This window comes from Babylonia areolata, chromosome 35, assembly GCF_041734735.1.
Source record: "Babylonia areolata isolate BAREFJ2019XMU chromosome 35, ASM4173473v1, whole genome shotgun sequence".
Taxonomy (NCBI): Eukaryota; Metazoa; Mollusca; class Gastropoda; order Neogastropoda; family Buccinidae; genus Babylonia; species Babylonia areolata.
In genome coordinates, this window is record NC_134910.1 from 23,973,981 (window position 1) to 23,996,267 (window position 22,287).

Consider the following 22,287-nt stretch of genomic DNA (forward strand, 5'->3'; position numbering starts at 1 on the left):
TTTTTTGTGTGTTGTGCGTGTGTGTGTGTGTGTGTGCAGGTGTGTGTGTGTGTGTGTGTGCTATGTATATTTGCGTGCGTGTGTATGTATGCGTGTATGCATATGTGCGCGTTGTTGCTGTGCATTTTGTGTGTGCACTGTGCATGTGGCAAAAAGTCTACATGGGAAAAGTAAGTGCACAACGGAAGAACAAGTGCAAAAGACAAGTGCAGACAGGAAGAACAAGTGCAAAAGACAAGTGCAGACAGGAAGAACAAGTGCAAAAGACAAGTGCAGACAGGAAGAACAAGTGCAAAAGACAAGTGCAGACAGGAAGAACAAGTGCAAAAGACAAGTGCAGACAGGAAGAACAAGTGCAAAAGACAAGTGCAGACAGGAAGAAGGTTCCAGAAAACCAGACAACAAACCAGCTGCAAGTCAAGTCAACCATCACACCCTCAAAACTTTTTTTAATTTTTTATTTCATTACTTTTTCTTATCCTTCGCTCGAAACAACAGATTCACTTCCGCTACAAATCATGGCAAAAAGTCCAGGTGAAGAACAGAGCCTGCGGCCATCCCGTGCTGTCCGGAAAAGAAGGGCAAAACAAGTACCCCCCCACAGGGAGGGCGAGGGGAAGGGCGAAGGCAGTCCGTGGCTTGTCAAGGGCACTCAGACAAAGGCAGGCAGTAGTAGTAACAATGGTCGGTCAGACCTTAAGCAGTCAACTCCACGCAAACTGAACTGCATCCACATGTAACTGGTGGCGAGTTCACCCAATGTAATTAATAAGCTGTGAATTCACCCAAGGTATTTTGACCCAATGTACTTAGCGGTGAATTCATCCAATGTACTTAGCCATGAATTCACCCCTGTGAATTCACCCAATGTACTTGGTGGGGAATTCACCCAATGTAATCAGAGGTGAATTCATGTTTGTGAATTCGGCCAATTAGCCAAGAATTCACTGAATGCAATTGACACTGATTTCAGCCAATGTAATTAGAGGTGCATCCAAAGTGGTGAATTAACCCAATGTGATTAGCACAAAATCACCCAATGTAAATAGCTATGAATTCACCCAATGTAATTAGCCATAAATAAACCCAATGTAATTAGCCATGAATTACCTAACGTAAATAGCAGTGAATTCCATCCTGTATCAATTGTGGTTAATCCCACCCAAAATGAATTTCATCTACTGTCATTTGTGGTGAATTTCACCCAACATAATCATCTGTGAATTTGACCCAAATAATTAGCTGTTAATTTCACCTTATGTAATTAGCAATCAATTTCATCGAACATTTTTTGCTGTGAACTTCATCCCCAGTTGTAAACAGTGAATTTCATCCCGAGGGAATTTCATCCCAACAGCTGTGAATTCCAGGCAACGTAATTAACAGTGAAATGTCGCCAAAATGATTTTCATTTGGCATGAACGGTGGTGAATTTCACTAAACATACTTCATATTTAGCAGTGAATTTAACTAAACACACTACATAGTTAGCAGTGAATTTCACCCTCTGTAATTTGTGGTCAATTTCATCCAAAATATTTTGCCGCAAAACTCACCCAACGTAATTTATCTGAGAATTTCACTGAATGAAATGAGCACCAAGTTTCACTCAATGTAAATCTGCAATGATTTCACCCAAAGCGAATTTCATTCAACATAACTTGCAGTGAATTTCAGTCTACGTGACCAGCAAAGAATTTCACGCAACATAATTAGCTGTGAATTTCATTGAAAGCAATTAGCAGTGAACAGCCAACACAACTAGTTGTCAGTTTCATCCAGCGAATCTGACAGAGACTTTCACCTACAGTAACTAGCTTTGAATTTCATTCCATGCGAATTTCACCAGAAGTAATGGCACCCCCACAGATTTAGGACTTGATTTCACCCCACTCAGCACTGAACTACGCCCATCCAATGTAATCATCAATGAACTGCACCGACCCAAAACAATTAACAGTGAATTCCATTCAACGTCATCAGCAGCAAACCTGGTCAACACTATTCTCAGACTTTCTTAGCAGCCCTGTGAAAGCGACACGCAGCATGAGAGGAAATACATCAGTGACATCAGAGACATCAATGACATCAGCACAAGAGACAGACATGGATGACATCAGCACAAGAGACAGACATGGATGACATCAGCACATCAGACAGACATGGATGACATCAGCACATCACAGATATGGATGACATCAGCACAAGAGACATGGATGACATCAGCACAAGAGACAGACATGGATGACATCAGCACATCACAGATATGGATGACATCAGCACAAGAGACACACATGGATGACATCAGCACAAGAGACAGACATGGATGACATCAGACAGACATGGATGACATCAGCACATCACAGATATGGATGACATCAGCACAAGAGACACACATGGATGACATCAGACAGACATGGATGACATCAGCACATGAGACAGACATGGATGACATCATACAGACATGGATGACATCAGCACAAGAGGTAAGTGTGACAGTCATTTCAGTCTCTGGAAACAACAGTACACCAATCTGTCAGTCACCCCACTGAGTGACACAGTGTCCAAAATCTCAGCTGAATGAACAAACACAGCAAAAGGCAAACAAGACGAACAAATAAAACAAAACGTAAACGTCCCCTCATGCGCAGAGAGAGACAAAGAGAGACAGACAGACAGAGAAAGACAGAGAGAGACAGACAGAGGAAGAGACAAAGAGAGACAGACAAAGAAAGAGACAGACAGACAAAGAGACAGAAGATGACAAGTACAGGTATGGCATGTAGATTATATAGACAAAACAAAAACAAAACAAGAGAAAGAAAAAGAAAATAGCTATGTAAATACAGAAAAAAATGAAAACATTTTCCACTATCAACCGATAGTAATATTGATAGCACATAAAAATGAAAACGTCTCACTATCAACTGATAGTAATATTGATAGCCCATACAAATGAAACCATTTTTCACTATCAACTGATAGTAATATTGATAGTAATATTGATAGCCCATACAAATGAAACCATTTTTCACTATCAACCGATAGTAATATTGATAGCCCATACAAATGAAACCATTTTTCACTATCAACCGATAGTAATATTGATAGCACATAAAAATGAAAAAAACGTTTTGGGTGGTGGTGGTGGTTGTTTTGCTGTTGTTGCTTTTTTTCTTTTCTTTAAAAAAAAAGAAGTTATTAACCCTTTTTTTCTTTAAAAGGCAGCTTTTGATTGATCATTGATGAAGTCCAGAGAAAAATCAGATCAATCCAATACAGAATCAATACTTAAGAAAAAAACAACAACAAAAAACCCAACACACACACACACACAATCACACAACTAAAGACCCAGAGTACAAAAATCATCAAGAACTATACGACCAAAAGTCATCTGAAATCTATTTACACACAAGTTTGACAGATGTGAATCTGACATCAACACAAATTGTTGCGTAGAACCCAGTCAATCACACAGCTATGTCAGTACTGAATTAAAAAAAAAAAAAAAAAAAGAAAAAGAAAAAAAGCTGCATTGAACACAAAGCTCTGTCAAATCCATAAAATAAAATAAAAAACACACCAAAAAACAAACAACGTGACTGCAAAACAATGTCTTAAAAAAAAAGTAATAAAAAAAAAATAAAAAGCTGTGCTGAACAAAAAACTATCAAATTTATAGAACAAACAAACACAACTACTACAAAAAACAACACAGTCCATAACATATTACCTCTCGTCCATTTAGCTCTTTAAGGCAACAGTCCATAACACATTACCTCTCGTCCATTTAGCTCTTTAAGGCAAATAAGACACGGCTGTCCTGAGGCCCTTTCACTTATCATACACATTTATAAACACAACAACAACAAAAAGCTTTTAAATAAGTAGAAAAGGGCTGTAAACATAAAAACAACAACAAAAAAACCAAAAACAACTGCAAAACCACACACACACACACACACAAAAACCACATATAAAAGGCCACGATCTGAATTCTATTTACACACATGCGAAACAAGTCTCCATACACACACACTTCCGTCTTTTCCACTTCTGTCATGGTGGGGTGGGGGTGGGGGCGGGGAGGGGGGGCGGGAGGTAACCAACAACTGTAAACAGTCGGAGAAAATACAGAAGAAGAAAAAAGAAAGAAAACAAAAATCAATATATAAACATGTATCACTTATAGAAATCCGGTTTCCAAAACCATGTAGTCTCAAACACACTCACACCTACAAAAATTGTTGTCTTCCGAAAAATTTCCTTCAAAAATGAGACCCCCACCCCCCCAAACCCCTCCTGCTCCCATTATCAAACAAAAACCCACCCACCCCCACCCCCATACAAACACATCCAAAACATCAGTTACATGAAGTTTAACAAAAAACAAAAACCCACCCCCACCCCCATACAAACACATCCAAAACATCAGTTACATGAAGTTTAAAAAAAAACAAAAAACCCACCCCACCCCCATACAAACACATCCAAAACATCAGTTACATGAAGTTTAACAGTTACATGAAGTTTAACAAAAAAAACAAAATCCCAACATACATATATATGAAAAAAAGATAATATAAACAAAAATTTATGAAAAAAAAAAAAAGTATCACAGAAGTGAGAATAGAACTGAAAACCAAATCTCCTCGACATATGATTAATCTCACCAAACCAGCTGACACCACGTATACAAGATGTAACATCACCCCAATCCCCCCCCACCCCCAACCTCCCCCCCAGCCAATCCCCCCCCTGTAATGAGCAAAGAGCCATTTCTTGAAACCCCAAGGACCTCTCAACAGCCGATCTCAAGAAACGTTAATACCCTGTTACAAATGGTCTGCAATGCATAAATAATAAATAAATACCTAAACAGCTCCAATAGATACGGGGGTCACAAAAAGTCAAGCATCACTTGGAAAGGCAGCAGCTTTGATGGGGGTGGGGGGTGGGGTGTGCAGAACCCACGCTGAATTTCCAGCAGACAGTGCTGTGTGCTGCCAGTGTAAACAGCTCCACTCATTGCCACAGATGCTCTCTAGCACACGCACTACAACGTTGTTCAATGTTGTTGTTTTTTCACAATGTTGTTCAATGTTGTTGTTTTCTCACAATGTTGTTCAATGTTGTTTTTTTCACAATGTCGTTCAATGTTGTCTTTTCACAATGCTGATCAATGTTGTTTTTTCACAATGTCGTTCAATGTTGTTGTTTTTTCACAATGTTGTTCAATGTTGTTGTTTTTCACAATGTTGTTCAATGTTGTTTTTTTCACAATGATGTTCAATGTTGTTTTTTCACAATGTTGTTCAATGTTGTTTTTTCACAATGTTGTTCAATGTTGTTGTTGTTTTTTCACAATGAAAAGCTTCTGTTCACATTCATAAACCACCAAGTAAACGTAAACAATATATTTTCTTTTATATCACTGAAACTGATTTTTCAAATGCATTCTTCGAGCTGTTCAGCCGTAACATCCATGAACCACTGAATAATTCATTAATTGTTTGTTTTTCTTCTCATTTTGATTTTTCAATGCATTCTTCTAGCTTTATAACTGTTCTTGCTAACAGCCCAGCCAACCAGACATTATCAGGGCTGTCCAACTACACAAATGTCCAACCGCGTTAAACATAAAACTGTCACATAAAAGACAACAAAAATGACTGAAAATAAATCATGAAGATAAACCTACAAAACACAATTCTGGACACATCATCTGAACCATTTAGCTCCTTAGGGCAAACAAGATTAGGCCGTGCTGAGGATGTCAACCCTTCCACTTATTTTATCATCCCCAGTTTACAAAAGATTGTAAAATAAAATTAAAAAAAACAACCCCAATACTTAAAAGCCAAACAAAAAATAAATAAACAAGGCCATAAAGGCAAATAACACTGCAGAATGGGTAGCTAGTGCCTGTCCCAGTGTTTACATCTCACTCCTAATCGCCAGAGCAAAACAGCACAGATAGTACATCATAGATAGCGGAAAAGAGAAAAAAAAGTGTCAAGTCTTGCTTGGAAAAAAGAAAGGGGAATGGACTGGGAAGGCAGACGAGGGAGACAATAGTGCAGGAAGAAAAAAGGCAGAAACAAAGAGAGTGGCAGAAAAGAAGAACTTCTGCCTTCCCATGTCATGCCATGATCTACAGTCTAACATATCTTCTGCTTCCTTCGAATTCCTGCCATGATCTACAGTCTAACATATCATCTTCTTCCTTCAATGTCCTGCCATGATCTACAGTCTAACATATCTTCTTCCTTCAATGTCACGCCATGATCTACAGTCTAACATATCATCTTCTTCCTTCAATGTCACGCCATGATCTACAGTCTAACATATCTTCTTCCTTCAATGTCATGCCATGATCTACAGTCTAACATATCATCTTCTTCCTTCAATGTCCTGCCATGATCTACAGTCTAACATATCTTCTTCCTTCAATGTCACGCCATGATCTACAGTCTAACATATCATCTTCTTCCTTCAATGTCCTGCCATGATCTACAGTCTGACATATCATCTTCTTCCTTCAATGTCCTGCCATGATCTACAGTCTAACATATCTTCTGCTTCCTTCAATGTCCTGCCATGATCTACAGTCTGACATATCATCTTCTTCCTTCAATGTCCTGCCATGATCTACAGTCTGACATATCATCTTCTTCCTTCAATGTCCTGCCATGATCTACAGTCTAACATATCATCTTCTTCCTTCAATGTCCTGCCATGATCTACAGTCTAACATATCATCTTCTTCCTTCAATGTCCTGCCATGATCTAGAGTCTAACATATCATCTTCTTCCTTCAATGTCCTGCCATGATCTACAGTCTAACATATCATCTTCTTCCTTCAATGTCACGCCATGATCTACAGTCTAACATATCATCTTCTTCCTTCAATGTCACGCCATGATCTACAGTCTAACATATCTTCTTCCTTCAATGTCATGCCATGATCTACAGTCTAACATATCATCTTCTGCTTTCTTCAATGTCCTGCCATGATCTACAGTCTAACATATCTTCTTCTGCTTTCTTAAATGTCATAAAAAGCCCTAGAGTCTAAAACATCCATTTCTGTTTGCCCTTGTATGTCTATAGTATGTTTTGTTGTTTTTGACCACAGGTTTTAATGAATCTTACCCATGATTTCTGTTGATGAGCTGTTAGCTCACAGAGATAAGACAGAGCTCATTCCAAAAAAAATCTGGTTTGTTTTGACAAAATCACAGCACTATTTGGTTTGTTATAAACAAAGAAAGCTTTAGAGAAGGAAAGTTCTTTTATAAATTGCCCAAAAAGAAGAAGAAGAAGAAAAAATATATTTTAAAAAAGGAAGAAAACCCACATCCTCCCCAAATACAAAAACTTCGGCGAAAGAATGAGCTGTCAGCTGAATTAAAGCCAGCAGGAAATAAATAACGGAACACTCACACAGTCACCAATGTTGCACGGCCCCAGAATGGACAACAATTTTTTTTCTTTTCAACACCACAAAAGCTCCAAGCTTCCCACCCACCCACACACTCCAGAAAAAAAGTCAGCAGATTTCACTGCCGCAAAATCGAAGAAAAAAAAAAAAGAACCAGAAAAACGACTATTTACAAACAAAACAAAACAAAAAGAAGAAAAAAAAGCAAAGAAAAAGCAAAAACAAAAACGAAAAAAAAGGAAAAGAAAAAAAAAGCCAGTTCCAATGACAGGGATCAGAGTAGACATCATCACCATGCCACCGCATTGTGGAAAAGACTACAGGATGCACATTTTTACACACACACACACACACAATGCTTCCCTCTCACAAACACCCCCAAGGCAATTTTCTTTTTTAATCGCTACCACCCTCCACCCTCTAAAAAAAAAAAAATTTTTTTTAAATTGTTTTCACGATTATAATCATATTTTTGACTATAGAGAGTATATACAAATATCAAAATATGAAAGAAAGAAAAAAGGCTTTGATTCTCATTATATTTTGATTGAGTTAAAAAAAAAAAAAAGAAAAAGAAAGAAAGAATTAACAACAACAAAAAAGAGGCTTCTTCTCCCATTATATTTTGATTTGAAAAAGAATGAAAGAAAAAAAATAGGCTTCTCTTCCCATTATCTTAAGGTTTTTTTCAAAAAGGAAAAGAAAAAAATCGAAAAGAAAAAAAAAGGGGGGGGGAAAAAAAGAAGCCATTTTCCCCATTCTATTTCGATCAACTTGTGATTGAAAAAAACAACAAAAAAAACAAAAAAAACAAAACCTCCCTTCTTCTCCATTTCTCCATTACATTTTGGTTGACATCTGAATGAAGTAAACAAAGAAAAAAACAAACCCTCTCCCCCACCCACTCCCCCCCAAAAAAGTTTCCTTCCCGGACATCAGGCAATCAACACAGAAGAGACGTCCACTGCTTCTGTGCCTGACCGACCAACCATTCACCGATCCACAGCCTGACTGACCAACCATTCACCGATCCACAGCCTGACTGACCAACCATTCACCGGTCCACAGCCTGACTGACCAACCATTCACCGATCCACAGCCTGACTGACCAACCATTCACCGATCCACAGCCTGACTGACCAACCATTCACCAGTCCACAGCCTGACCGACCAACCATTCACCGATCCACAGCCTGACTGACCAACCATTCACCGATCCACAGCCTGACTGACCAACCATTCACCAGTCCACAGCCTGACCGACCAACCATTCACCAGTCCACAGCCTGACTGACCAACCATTCACCAGTCCACAGCCTGACTGACCAACCATTCACCAGTCCACAGCCTGACCGACCAAGCATTCACCGATCCACAGCCTGACTGACCAACCATTTACCGATCCACAGCCTGACCGACCAACCATTCACCGATCAACATCTTCCCTCCAGCATATACCTTCAGCGCCGGTCTGGGTGCTAGTCTTTCGGCTGAGAAGCTAAACCACGGTCTGGCATGCAGAACACAGGTAAAAGAACGAACCCTGCGGAAACACACACACACAAAAAAAGGGGGTGCGGGGGGGGCATCCACGGCAAAGTTCTGTAGGGAAATAAATCCAGGCTGGGCAGTGAAGCTAACACACAGAGTGGCTCCACACTGCTGACTCAGGCACTCCAAAGGAAAGAGTAGTCCCAAGTTCACACAGAAATCTTATAATAATAACAATGAATAATAATGATAGTATTTATATAGCGATGAATCTTGTGCAGAGACAAATCTAAGCGCTTTCTCACCAGTCATTCACACGCATGCATAACTCTAAAACTGAAGAAACTGAAGACAAGGAAGAGGTAGGGGAGGGAGGCTATCTTGTGAAGAGGTGGGTTTTAAGGCCAGACTTGAAAGAGCTGAGTGCAGAGACCTGTGACAAAAAAACAAACACAATACAAAACACTGTCATTTGAATCATAGGTGTGGTAAAATGTCCGCCAAGGAAGCGAGAGAATCTGAGCGCACTGGTCTGAATCCCATAGTCACCAGTATTTTCTCCCCCTCCACTAGACCTTGAGTGGTGGTCTGGACGCTAGTCATTTGGATGAGACGATAAACCAAGGTCCCGTAAGCAGCATGCACTTAGACTCACAAAAGAGACCGACCCCCCCCGCCCCCCTGAAATAGGGTGGCGCTCTCAGTGTAGCAATGCACTTTCCCTGCCCGAATTTCACACAGAGAAATCTGTTGTGACCAAAGAACAAACACATAACAGTAAGACAATACTATGAACCAAATGAAGGGAGACAAATCCAGCCAAGCCATGAATGTCAGTCAACCAGTCCCCGCAGTCACCACTGCAAAACACTCAGGCACACTGGGAAACAAGAGCAGACAAACATCCATCAACTCGACGGGCGCCATAGCCGAGTGGTTCAAGCATGAAACTTTCAATTGAGGGTCCCTGGTTTGAATCTCGACAACGGCGCCTGGTGGGTAAAGGATGGAGATTTTTCCGACAAAGAGTTTTGATCTCCATACTCCCTAAAATAACAAATACAGGCCAGTCTTTTTCAAAAGAAAAGCATCCAGACAATAACACAAAGAGTCTGGATCTGCAAACTCCATTAAAGAAACTGAAAAAAAAAAGAAAAAAAAAGAAGACGACGACGAAGAAAAAAAAAATGAAGGCCAGCCTTGTTCCAAAACGTCTGGATCCCTAAATTCATAAAACAAAACAAATTGAAGGCCAGCCTTATTCAAAAAAGAAGTATCAAAACAATGCTACAAATAACTCCAATCGACTTATTACATTAACAACAATAAAAAAAATATCCAAAAATTACTGGCTAGTCTTGTTAAAAAAAACCCATCTAAACGGTGAGAAAGATTATAGATCTGTACACTCCATAAAAAAAAAGCATCTAAACGGTGAGAAAGATTATAGATCTGTACACTCCATAAAAAAAAAGCCATCTAAACGGTGAGAAAGATTATAGATCTGTACACTCCATAAAAAAAAGCATCTACAGCCAGTCTTATTCAATGTTCAATTTGTGCAGAATGATTTTGGATCTGAAAACTCCTTTTTTTTCTTTTCTTTTTTTTACAAACACCTGCAAGTCAATCTTCTCAAAGCAGTTGTGTGCAGAAAGATCTTGCATGTGTATACTCCATAATATAACACCTACAGGTCAACCTTTCTCAAAGCAGTTGTGTGCAGAAAGATTCTGCATGTGTATACTCCATAGCACCTAGAGGCCAGCTGTATTCAAAAGCATCTGAACGTGGTATGCAGAAAAGGGCTTGGTCTGCTGACTCAGTAAACGAAAAAAAAAGTTTGCACATGGTCTGCACTCTCCTCAAAACACCAACAGAAAAAAAAAAGAAAGAAAGAAAGAAAAAAAAAATCTAAACAGTGGTATGTAGAAAAGAGTTCACATCTGAATTCTCCTAAAAAAACAACAACAGACCAGCTTCAGTAAAAAACAAAACAAAAAAAACTCAAAAAACATCTGAACAGTGGTATGTAGAAAAGAGTTTGCTTCTGCATTCTCCTAAAAAAACAACCACCCCAGACCAGTCTTGTTTAAAAAAAAAAAAAAAAAAAGAAGAAGAAAAGCATCTAAACAGTCGTAATAACTATGTAGAAAAGAGTTCACATCTGTATTCTCCTCAAAAACATCAACAGACCTGCCTTGTTTAAAAAAAAACAACAGAAAAAAGAAGAATTAAAAAAAAAAAAAAAAAAAAAAAACACACCAAAAAACCAGCATCTAAACAGTGGTATGTAGAAAAGAGTTCCCTTCTGCACTCCCCTCAAAGCTACGGACAGCTGGGCCTTGTTCACAAGAGAAGTGGACATAACTGAAGGTGGTGGGAAGAAAAGAGTTCAGGTCCACACACCTTGACCCTTCACCTGGCACTGTCTGCTGACTTGGTCTTCCGTCGTTACCACCCGCCCTCCTCTTCCTCTGTGTGTGTGTGTGTGTGTGTGTGTGTGTGTGTGTGTTGTGTGTGTGTGTGTGTGTGTGTGTGTGTGGAGAGGTGGCAGTGTGGCTCACGACGAAGGCGAGGTGTAGACGTCACAAACAGCGACACCTGGACGTTCCCCCCGGCCTGCCAACACAGCGAGACAAGAGGTCAGCGTGACCCACGTCACCCCACCCTCCCCTCTCTGTCATCACAACACACCTCACAGGTACGTCAGTCCTTTACCAAATTAATCACAACTCACATGTCAGTAAGCCCTGTGCCAAAACACACCTGCGGTGGGGGTGGTTGTGGCTTTTGGGGTGGGGGTGGATTTTGGGGGTCACACACACATCCACACACAGACACACACACACACACACACTGACCTAGGAGGACGGTTTAGAGGGCAGGTCCACCACAGAGATCTGAAGATGTCCAGGCGCCAGGTGATGCTCGTAGTCTCCCTTGGACGACATCTGATTCTGAACGGAATGGAGCTGCACACACACACACAGTCACACACATGCACACACAGTGACACACACACAGTGACAGTGTGAAACACACATACACACACAGAGTGACAGTGCGACACACAATGACACAGTGAGACACACACACACACACACAGTGACACACACACAGAGTAAGACACACAAATACTGACACACACAGTGACACACACATAGAGTAAGACCCACAAACACTAACACACACACACACAGTCACAAACATACACACACACAGTGCCCTCCCGCTCCAACCCCCCTCCCCCTCCACACACACACAGACTCACAAATACACACACAGTGACAAACACACACACACAGTGACACAGAGTGACACACGCACACACACTGACACACACACCCATCCATGTACAGCAATCCCCAAATACCATCTTCCTCCCAATGTACCCAAACCTCCCATGTACCCCAACCCCCCATGTACCCCAAAACCTCCCATGTACCCCAAAACCTCCCATGTACCCCAACCTCCCATGTACCCCAAAACCTCCCATGTACCCCAAACCCCCCATGTACCCTAAAACCTCCCATGTACCCCAAACCTCCCATGTACCCCAAACCCCCCAGGTACCCCCAAAACCTCCCATGTACCCCAAAAAACCCCATGTACCCCAAAACCCCCCATGTACCCAAAACCTCCCATGTACCCCAAAACCTCCCATGTACCCCAAACCCCCCATGTACCCCCAAAACCTCCCATGTACCCCCAAACCCCCCATGTACACCCAAACCTCCCATGTACCCCAAACCTCCCATGTACCCCAAAACCTCCCATGTACCCTAAAACCTCCCATGTACCCCAAACCCCTAAAATCACCTGGGTACCCCCTAAACCACTGATGACCATTGAGGCCCAAGAGAGACAACTCACATGGTTGGTGTTGATGGTGTGGCTGCTATTTACGTCCCCTGATCCTATGTGGGCCGTGTGTCGGAAGTCTGTGGGCAGCCCTATCATGCTTGGGTCCAAACGCCGCCTTCGTTTCTGCAAAATTACACACACAACATACATATAAACACACACACACACACACATGAAACACACAGACATACACACACAACGACAATACAAGTTTCAAGTTTTAATTATCCTTTCACTCCCATTGGAGTATGGAGGATTACTGCAAAATAATCTTTTCATGCCCAGAACAAACATTTCCAAATACACAACAATGTCACATAAAAGTTGAGAAAACACAAATGTCTTTTAACTCCAAAAGTATAACTAGGCAACATTTGCAAATCTAATCATCTTACTTACAGCTAAAATGACTTTTTTGCCTCCTTGGAGCATGTTACACACAGACATACACACACAACGACAATACACACACACAATCCATACATGAAAAACACACACACCTTAAATAAATTATGAAAGAAATGAAACCAGCACATGCAGTGATGCTGCTCTTTGGACTGAGAGGCAAGTATAACTGCAAATATGAATAATTTGTATGTTTCAAATAAACAAACAAACAAACAATAAATAAAGTTATAACTTAAATATTAAAAAGAAGGCCAACAGGACAGTGAATTCACATCCACCGTGTCCACAGACAGACAGACATCTCAAACATCACAGACAGACATCACAGACAGACAGAAATCACAGACAGACATCTCAAACATCACAGACAGACATACATCTCAAACATCACAGACAGACATGACAGACAGACATACATCTCAAACATCACAGACAGACATGACAGACAGACATACATCTCAAACATCACAGACAGACATGACAGACAGACATACATCTCAAACATCACAGACAGACATGACAGACAGAACAGACAGACAGGCATCACAGACAGACAGACATCTCAAACATCACAGACAGACATGACAGACAGACAGACATACATCTCAAACATCACAGACAGACATGACAGACAGACAGACAGACATCTCAAACATCACAGACAGACATACATCTCAAACATCACAGACATCTCAAACATCACAGACAGACATCACAGACAGACATCACAGACAGACATCACAGACAGACATGACAGACAGACAGAACAGACAGACAGACAGACATCTCAAACATCACAGACAGACATGACAGACAGACAGACAGACATCTCAAACATCACAGACAGACATGACAGACAGACATGACAGACAGACAGAACAGACAGACATACATCTCAAACATCACAGACAGACAGACAGACAGGCATCACAGACAGACAGACATCTCAAACATCACAGACAGACATGACAGACAGACAGAACAGACAGACAGGCATCACAGACAGACAGACATCTCAAACATCACAGACAGACATGACAGACAGACATGACAGACAGACAGAACAGACAGACAGACATACATCTCAAACATCACAGACAGACAGACATCTCAAACATCACAGACAGACATGACAGACAGACAGACCAGACAGACAGACATCACAGACAGACATGACAGACAGACAGACATCTCAAACATCACAGACAGACAGACATGACAGACAGACAGAACAGACAGACAGACATCTCAAACATCACAGACAGACATGACAGACAGACATGACAGACAGACAGAACAGACAGACAGACAGACATCTCAAACATCACAGACAGACAGACATCTCAAACATCACAGACAGACATGACAGACAGACAGAACAGACAGACAGGCATCACAGACAGACAGACATCTCAAACATCACAGACAGACATGACAGACAGACAGACATGACAGACAGACAGAACAGACAGACAGACAGACATCTCAAACATCACAGACAGACAGACATCTCAAACATCACAGACAGACATGACAGACAGACAGACAAGACAGGCATCACAGACAGACATCACAGACAGACAGACAGACAGCACAAAACATCACAGACAGACATCAAACACGAAGACAGACAGACATCTCAAACATCACAGACAGACAACAGACAGACACGACAGACAGACAGACATGACAGCAGACAACATGACAGACAACATCTCAAACATCACAGACAGACATGACAGACAGACAGAACAGACAGACAGACATCACACAGACATCACAGACAGACATGACAGACAGACACAGACAGACATCACAGACAGACATGACAGACAGACAAGACAGACAAGACAGACATCACAGACAGACATCACAGACAGACAGACAGACAGATCACAGACAGACAACATCTCAAACATCACACAGACAGACACAGACAGATCAGACAGACAGACAGACAGGCATACAGACAGACTATCTCAAACATCACAGACAGACATCACAGACAGACATCACAGACAGACATGACAGACAGACAGACATGACAGACAGACATCTCAAACATCACAGACAGACATGACAGACAGACAGACAGGCATCACAGACAGACAGACATCTCAAACATCACAGACAGACATGACAGACAGACATCTCAAACATCACAGACAGACATGACAGACATCTCAAACATCACAGACAGACATCACAGACAGACATCACAGACAGACATGACAGACAGGCATCACAGACAGACATACATCTCAAACATCACAGACAGACATGACAGACAGACATGACAGACAGACAGAACAGACAGACAGGCATCACAGACAGACATACATCTCAAACATCACAGACAGACATGACAGACAGACATGACAGACAGACATGACAGACAGGCATCACAGACAGACATACATCTCAAACATCACAGACAGACATGACAGACAGACATGAAACAGCATACAGACAGACAGAATCACAGACAGACAACATCTCAAACATCACAGAGACAGACAGACATGAAACAGACAGACAGAACAGACAGACAGACACATCTCAAACATCACAGACAGACACTCAACATCACAGACAACAGACACATGACACCAGACAACAGACAGACAACAGACAGACAGACAGACATTCAAATCCAGACAGACAAGACATATCAAACATCACACAGACAGACATACAGACGACAAAGACAGAACAGACAGAACAATCAGACAGGACATCTCAAACATCAGCAGACAGACAGACATGACAGAACAGACAGACAACATCAAACATCACAGACAGACTAACACAGACAGACAGAACAGACATCTCAAACATCACAGACAGACAGACAGACAGACAACAGACAGCATCACAGACAGACAGACATCTCAAACATCCAGAAGCATGACAGACAGACAGACATACATACAACAGACAGACAGACATGACAGACATCACAGACAGACAGACATCTCAAACATCACAGACAGACATGACAGACAGACAGAACAGACAGACAGACATCACAGACAGACATGACAGACAGACATACATCTCAAACATCACAGACAGACAGACATCACAGACAGACAGAACAGACAGACAGACATCTCAAACATCACAGACAGACATCACAGACAGACATGACAGACAGACAGAACAGACAGACAGACAGACATCTCAAACATCACAGACAGACAGACATCTCAAACATCACAGACAGACATGACAGACAGACAGAACAGACAGACAGGCATCACAGACAGACATACATCTCAAACATCACAGACAGACATGACAGACAGACAGAACAGACAGACATGACAGACAGACAGAACAGACAGACAGACATACATCTCAAACATCACAGACAGACATACATCTCAAACATCACAGACAGACATGACAGACAGACAGAACAGACAGACAGACATCACAGACAGACATGACAGACAGACAGAACAGACAGACAGGCATCACAGACAGACATCACAGACAGACAGACATCTCAAACATCACAGACAGACATGACAGACAGACAGAACAGACAGACAGACATCACAGACAGACAGACATCTCAAACATCACAGACAGACATGACAGACAGACAGAACAGACAGACAGGCATCACAGACAGACATGACAGACAGACATGACAGACAGACATCACAGACAGACAGACATGACAGACAGACAGAACAGACAGACAGGCATCACAGACAGACATGACAGACAGACATGACAGACAGACATCACAGACAGACAGACATGACAGACAGAACAGACAGACAGGCATCACAGACAGACATGACAGACAGACAGAACAGTCAGACAGACAGACATACATCTCAAACATCACAGACAGACATGACAGACAGACATACATCTCAAACATCACAGACAGACATCACAGACAGACATGACAGACAGACATGACAGACAGACAGACATAGCAGACAAACGCCCCCCTCACCGGCTGTGGCTGTTCAGTGATACAACAGCTGAAGCACAGCAGAGCGTCGCCCATCATGTGGCTCAGGGGACACAACCTCCTCCACACAAATTCTCTCCCTTGCCTTCCTCCCCTCCAAACTCCGTCCTTTTTCCTTTTTTTTCTCCTCTCTTCTTTCTCTTCGCCTGGTCCTCAAATAGATGTCAGTTCAAACACTGGAAAGATCTGCACGCATTTCAGAAAATGAATAAATAAATAAAATCATCTGTCCGTCCTGATGCCCCTTTGATGGCATTGTGAACCTGATAAATCCCTTTCACAAAGACAAGGACCTTTCCAAAGTCATAAAAAGCTGATTGACATCTTAAGTACCCCATGACATATGTAATACATGAACAAAATGCTCCTTTATTACCATTCTGAAATAAATCCCTTTCACAAAGACAAGGACCTTTCCAAAGTCATAAAAAGCTGATTGACATCTTAAGTACCCCATGACATATGTAATACATGAACAAAATGCTCCTTTATTACCATTCTGAAATAAATCCCTTTCACAAAGACAAGAACCTTTCCAAAGTCATAAAAAGCTGATTGATATCTTAAGTACCCCATGACATAAATTATACATGAGCAAAATGCTCCTTTATTGTCATTCTGAAATAAATCCCTTTCACAAAGACAAGGACCTTTCCAAAGTCATAGAAAGCTGACTGACATCTTAAGTACCCCATGACATATACACGAGCAAAATGCTCTGTTATTGCCATTCTGACTAATGCTTGAAATGAACAAGTTGAAAATTTGACAAAAAACAAAACACTGATTTCAAAACAACAGCATGTCACTAAAAATATATAAAATGGGAAACCATCATGTGTTTAGTATTCTTTAGTCATTTACCTTTCAGAAAAAATATATATACTTTTAAAGAGCACAGAATTTTTTTATTTAAATTTACCCTTTTTTGTGAAAAAAAAACCCTGGCAAATAGATTTCACTTAAATCTTATTTTCCTGGCAGCGAAAGGGTTAAATACAAAAAGTAGCCAATTTCAAATCTGGTTTTATGCCCGACTTGACAATTACTAACCGTAAACTGTGGTTTCTAGATTTCCTGAGAAAAAATGTGTACACTGTTGTCTCCCTTGAGTTCAGTTGCTGCCCCTGAGGTTCCTCTCCAGTGCTGAAGGTCAAGGTCAGACTGTGGTCATGGTGGTGGGGGCAGCCCGGGTCAAAGGTGAAGGTGAAACTCACTGACGTCTGACTCCGCTTCTGAAAATAGCAAGGGACGGGGTAGTGTCACAGTGTGTGTGGGGTGGGTACACATGTTATACCACTAAAGGGTGTGTGGGGTGGGTACACATGTTATACCACTGAAGGGTGTGTGGGGTGGGTACACATGTTATACCATTGAAGGGTGTGTGGGGTGGGTACACATGTTATACCATTGAAGGGTGTGTGGGGTGGGTACACATGTTATACCACTGAAGGGTGTGTGGGGTGGGTACACATGTTATACCACTGAAAGGGTGTGTGGGGTGGGTACACATGTTATACCACTGAAAGGGTGTGTGGGGTGGGTACACATGTTATACCACTGAAAGGGTGTGTGGGGTGGGTACACATGTTATACCACTGAAAGGGTGTGTGGGGTGGGTACACATGTTATACCATTGAAGGGTGTGTGGGGTAGGTACACATGTTATACCACTGAAGGGTGTGTGGGGTGGGTACACATGTTATACCACTGAAGGGTGTGTGGGGTGGGTACACATGTTATACCATTGAAGGGTGTGTGGGGTAGGTACACATGTTATACCAGTGAAGGGTGTGTGGGGTGGGTACACATGTTATACCACTGAAGGGTGTGTGGGGTGGGTACACATGTTATACCACTGAAGGGTGTGTGGGGTGGGTACACGTTATACCACTGAAGGTGTGTGGGGTAGGTACACATGTTATACCACTGAAGGGTGTGTGGGGTGGGTACACATGTTATACCATTGAAGGGTGTGTGGGGTGGGTACACATGTTATACCACTGAAGGGTGTGTGGGGTGGGTACACATGTTATACCACTGAAAGGGTGTGTGGGGTGGGTACACATGTTATACCACTGAAGGGTGTGTGGGGTGGGTACACATGTTATACCATTGAAAGGTGTGTGGGGTAGGTACACATGTTATACCATTGAAGGGTGTGTGGGGTGGGTACACATGTTATACCACTGAAGGGTGTGTGGGGTGGGTACACATGTTATACCACTGAAAGGGTGTGTGGGGTGGGTACACATGTTATACCACTGAAAGGGTGTGTGGGGTGGGTACACATGTTATACCACTGAAAGGGTGTGTGGGGTGGGTACACATGTTATACCACTGAAAGGGTGTGTGGGGTGGGTACACATGTTATACCATTGAAGGGTGTGTGGGGTAGGTACACATGTTATACCACTGAAGGGTGTGTGGGGTGGGTACACATGTTATACCACTGAAGGGTGTGTGGGGTGGGTACACATGTTATACCATTGAAGGGTGTGTGGGGTAGGTACACATGTTATACCAGTGAAGGGTGTGTGGGGTGGGTACACATGTTATACCACTGAAGGGTGTGTGGGGTGGGTACACATGTTATACCACTGAAGGGTGTGTGGGGTGGGTACACGTTATACCACTGAAGGTGTGTGGGGTAGGTACACATGTTATACCACTGAAGGGTGTGTGGGGTGGGTACACATGTTATACCATTGAAGGGTGTGTGGGGTGGGTACACATGTTATACCACTGAAGGGTGTGTGGGGTGGGTACACATGTTATACCAGTGAAGGGTGTGTGGGGTGGGTACACATGTTATACCAGTGAAGGGTGTGTGGGGTGGGTACACATGTTATACCATTGAAGGGTGTGTGGGGTAGGTACACATGTTATACCAGTGAAGGGTGTGTGGGGTGGGTACACATGTTATACCACTGAAGGGTGTGTGAGGTGGGTACACATGTTATACCACTGAAAGGGTGTGTGAGGTGGGTACACATGTTATACCATTGAAGGGTGTGTGAGGTGGGTACACATGTTATACCACTGAAGGGTGTGGGGTGGGTACACATGTTATACCATTGAAGGGTGTGTGGGGTGGGTACACATGTTATACCATTGAAGGGTGTGTGAGGTGGGTACACATGTTATACCATTGAAGGGTGTGGGGTGGGTACACATGTTATACCATTGAAGGGTGTGTGAGGTGGGTACACATGTTATACCACTGAAGGGTGTGTTGGGTGGGTACACGTTATACCATTGAAGGGTGTGTGGGGTAGGTACACATGTTATACCACTGAAAGGGTGTGTGGGGTGGGTACACGTTATACCATTGAAGGGTGTGGGGTGGGTACACATGTTATACCACTGAAGGGTGTGTGGGGTGGGTACACATGTTATACCATTGAAGGGTGTGGGGTGGGTACACACGTTATACCATTGAAGGGTGTGTGGGGTGGGTACACGTTATACCATTGAAGGGTGTGGGGTGGGTACACATGTTATACCACTGAAGGGTGTGTGGGGTGGGTACACATGTTATACCACTGAAGTGTGTGTGGGGTAGGTACACATGTTATACCACTGAAGGGTGTGTGGGGTGGGTACATATGTATACAAACAAAAGTACAGACATACACAAACACAACAGTGCAACTGATGATTATTCTGTTAAAGGAGGTATTTAAGTTTGAGCACATTTTTAATTTGTCATAATTTAAGTTAACTGTTATGCACTTTCTCTAAATCCAAATGTCTCTTTTCTAAGGCCTCTAAAAATATTACCATGCAAGCAATTTACAAAGTTTGTCACTGGCCATCAAAGGTGTCATATCACACACTGATGGTCGGGAGAAAAGTATGCCAGGTAAATACTTTTCCCTGATGTTGCGATAGTTTGAACAGAAAAATAAAAAGTCAATTTCAGATTCTGGAGCTTTTTTTTTTTTTTTTTTACAAAATGGACAGAACAGACTCTCAGCTGATCGGGCAATAAAGCGATATTTAAAAAGTTTTTTAAGGGAGGAACACCTAGCCTGAAGCATATTAATGCTTTTCTAACAGCAGTGTTGCTTATTTTGATTACAGTTTGGGGAATATTTGGTGTGTGTGGGGGGGAGGGGGGTGGGGGTGGGGGGCGGAGGGAGGGGCGGCCACCGTGGTCTTGTAATTTGAATCACAGTCTTCTCCACACTAAATTTCTCTTATGAGATTATCAAGTTGTTCCGATTCTGATTCTTATGTGAGGAAGTGAGCAACTGATTTAAATGAAGAATAAAAAGAAAACCTTGAAAGAGAGAGAGAGAGAGAGTGTGTGTGTCTGTTAAATCAACTCAAGATTTTATTTCATGATGGTAAATTGAATAAGCAACAGTTGTTTTTCATCAAGCCATGTGTGTGAGCATGTGTGTGTGAGCTTCAGAGTCAGAGAGTGAGGAAGACAGAGTGAGAGATTAAAAGAAAGAGAAACTGTGTGAATGAAAGAGAGACTCTGTGTGTGTGTGTGTGTGCAAGTGCAAGTGTGTATACATGCATGTGTGTGTGTGTGTGTGTTCGCATACATATATATATATATATATGTGTGTGTGTGTGTGTGTGTGTGTGTGTGTGTGTGTGTGTGTGTCACTGTGTGTGTGTGTGTGTGTGTGTGTGTGTGTGTGTGTTCGCATGCATGCATGCGTGTGTCAGTTTGATGTTTTCCTGAAAGAACACGGTTATGCCATGTGAGGTTTCTGTTTCCGCATCACACTGTGTGTGTGTGTGTGTGTGTGTGTGTGTGGTGTGTGTGTGTGTGTGTGTGTGTGTGTGTGTGTGTGTGTGTGTGTTCTGATTGGTTCAGACAGCCAACAGCACAGTCAAACCATAATTCTGAGCTTGCACACACTCACAAGGTAGAACTAGAAGTGAAATCTGCATAGCCAAAGCAGAGTGTCTGTACGGTGTGTGACTCATCATGTATATGTATACATGTACACTGTACCCACACCTACACACACACACACACACGCACACACACACACACACATATACCTACTGATGTCATACACAGGCCTCCACAGGGACCTGGAGGTGTCAGTCACT

At 42.1% G+C, this 22,287-nt stretch overlaps 1 protein-coding gene across 1 annotated transcript in view; it reads right to left on the reverse strand.

Moving 5' to 3' along the window:
* Window positions 1-4,770: 4,770 nt before the first annotated feature.
* LOC143277852 (CDC42 small effector protein 2-A-like) overlaps window positions 4,771-22,287 on the reverse strand; it is a 24,535-nt gene continuing 7,018 nt past the window's right edge. Inside the window, exons 2-6 of the mRNA XM_076582779.1 lie at window positions 18,262-18,443; window positions 17,191-17,394; window positions 12,816-12,929; window positions 11,804-11,914; window positions 4,771-11,561 (exon numbers count right to left, since the gene is read on the reverse strand). Of these exons, the coding sequence (XP_076438894.1) occupies window positions 11,804-11,914; window positions 12,816-12,929; window positions 17,191-17,247 (282 nt within the window). The 5' untranslated portion in view covers window positions 17,248-17,394; window positions 18,262-18,443 and the 3' untranslated portion in view covers window positions 4,771-11,561. The remainder of the gene's footprint in view (window positions 11,562-11,803; window positions 11,915-12,815; window positions 12,930-17,190; window positions 17,395-18,261; window positions 18,444-22,287) is intronic.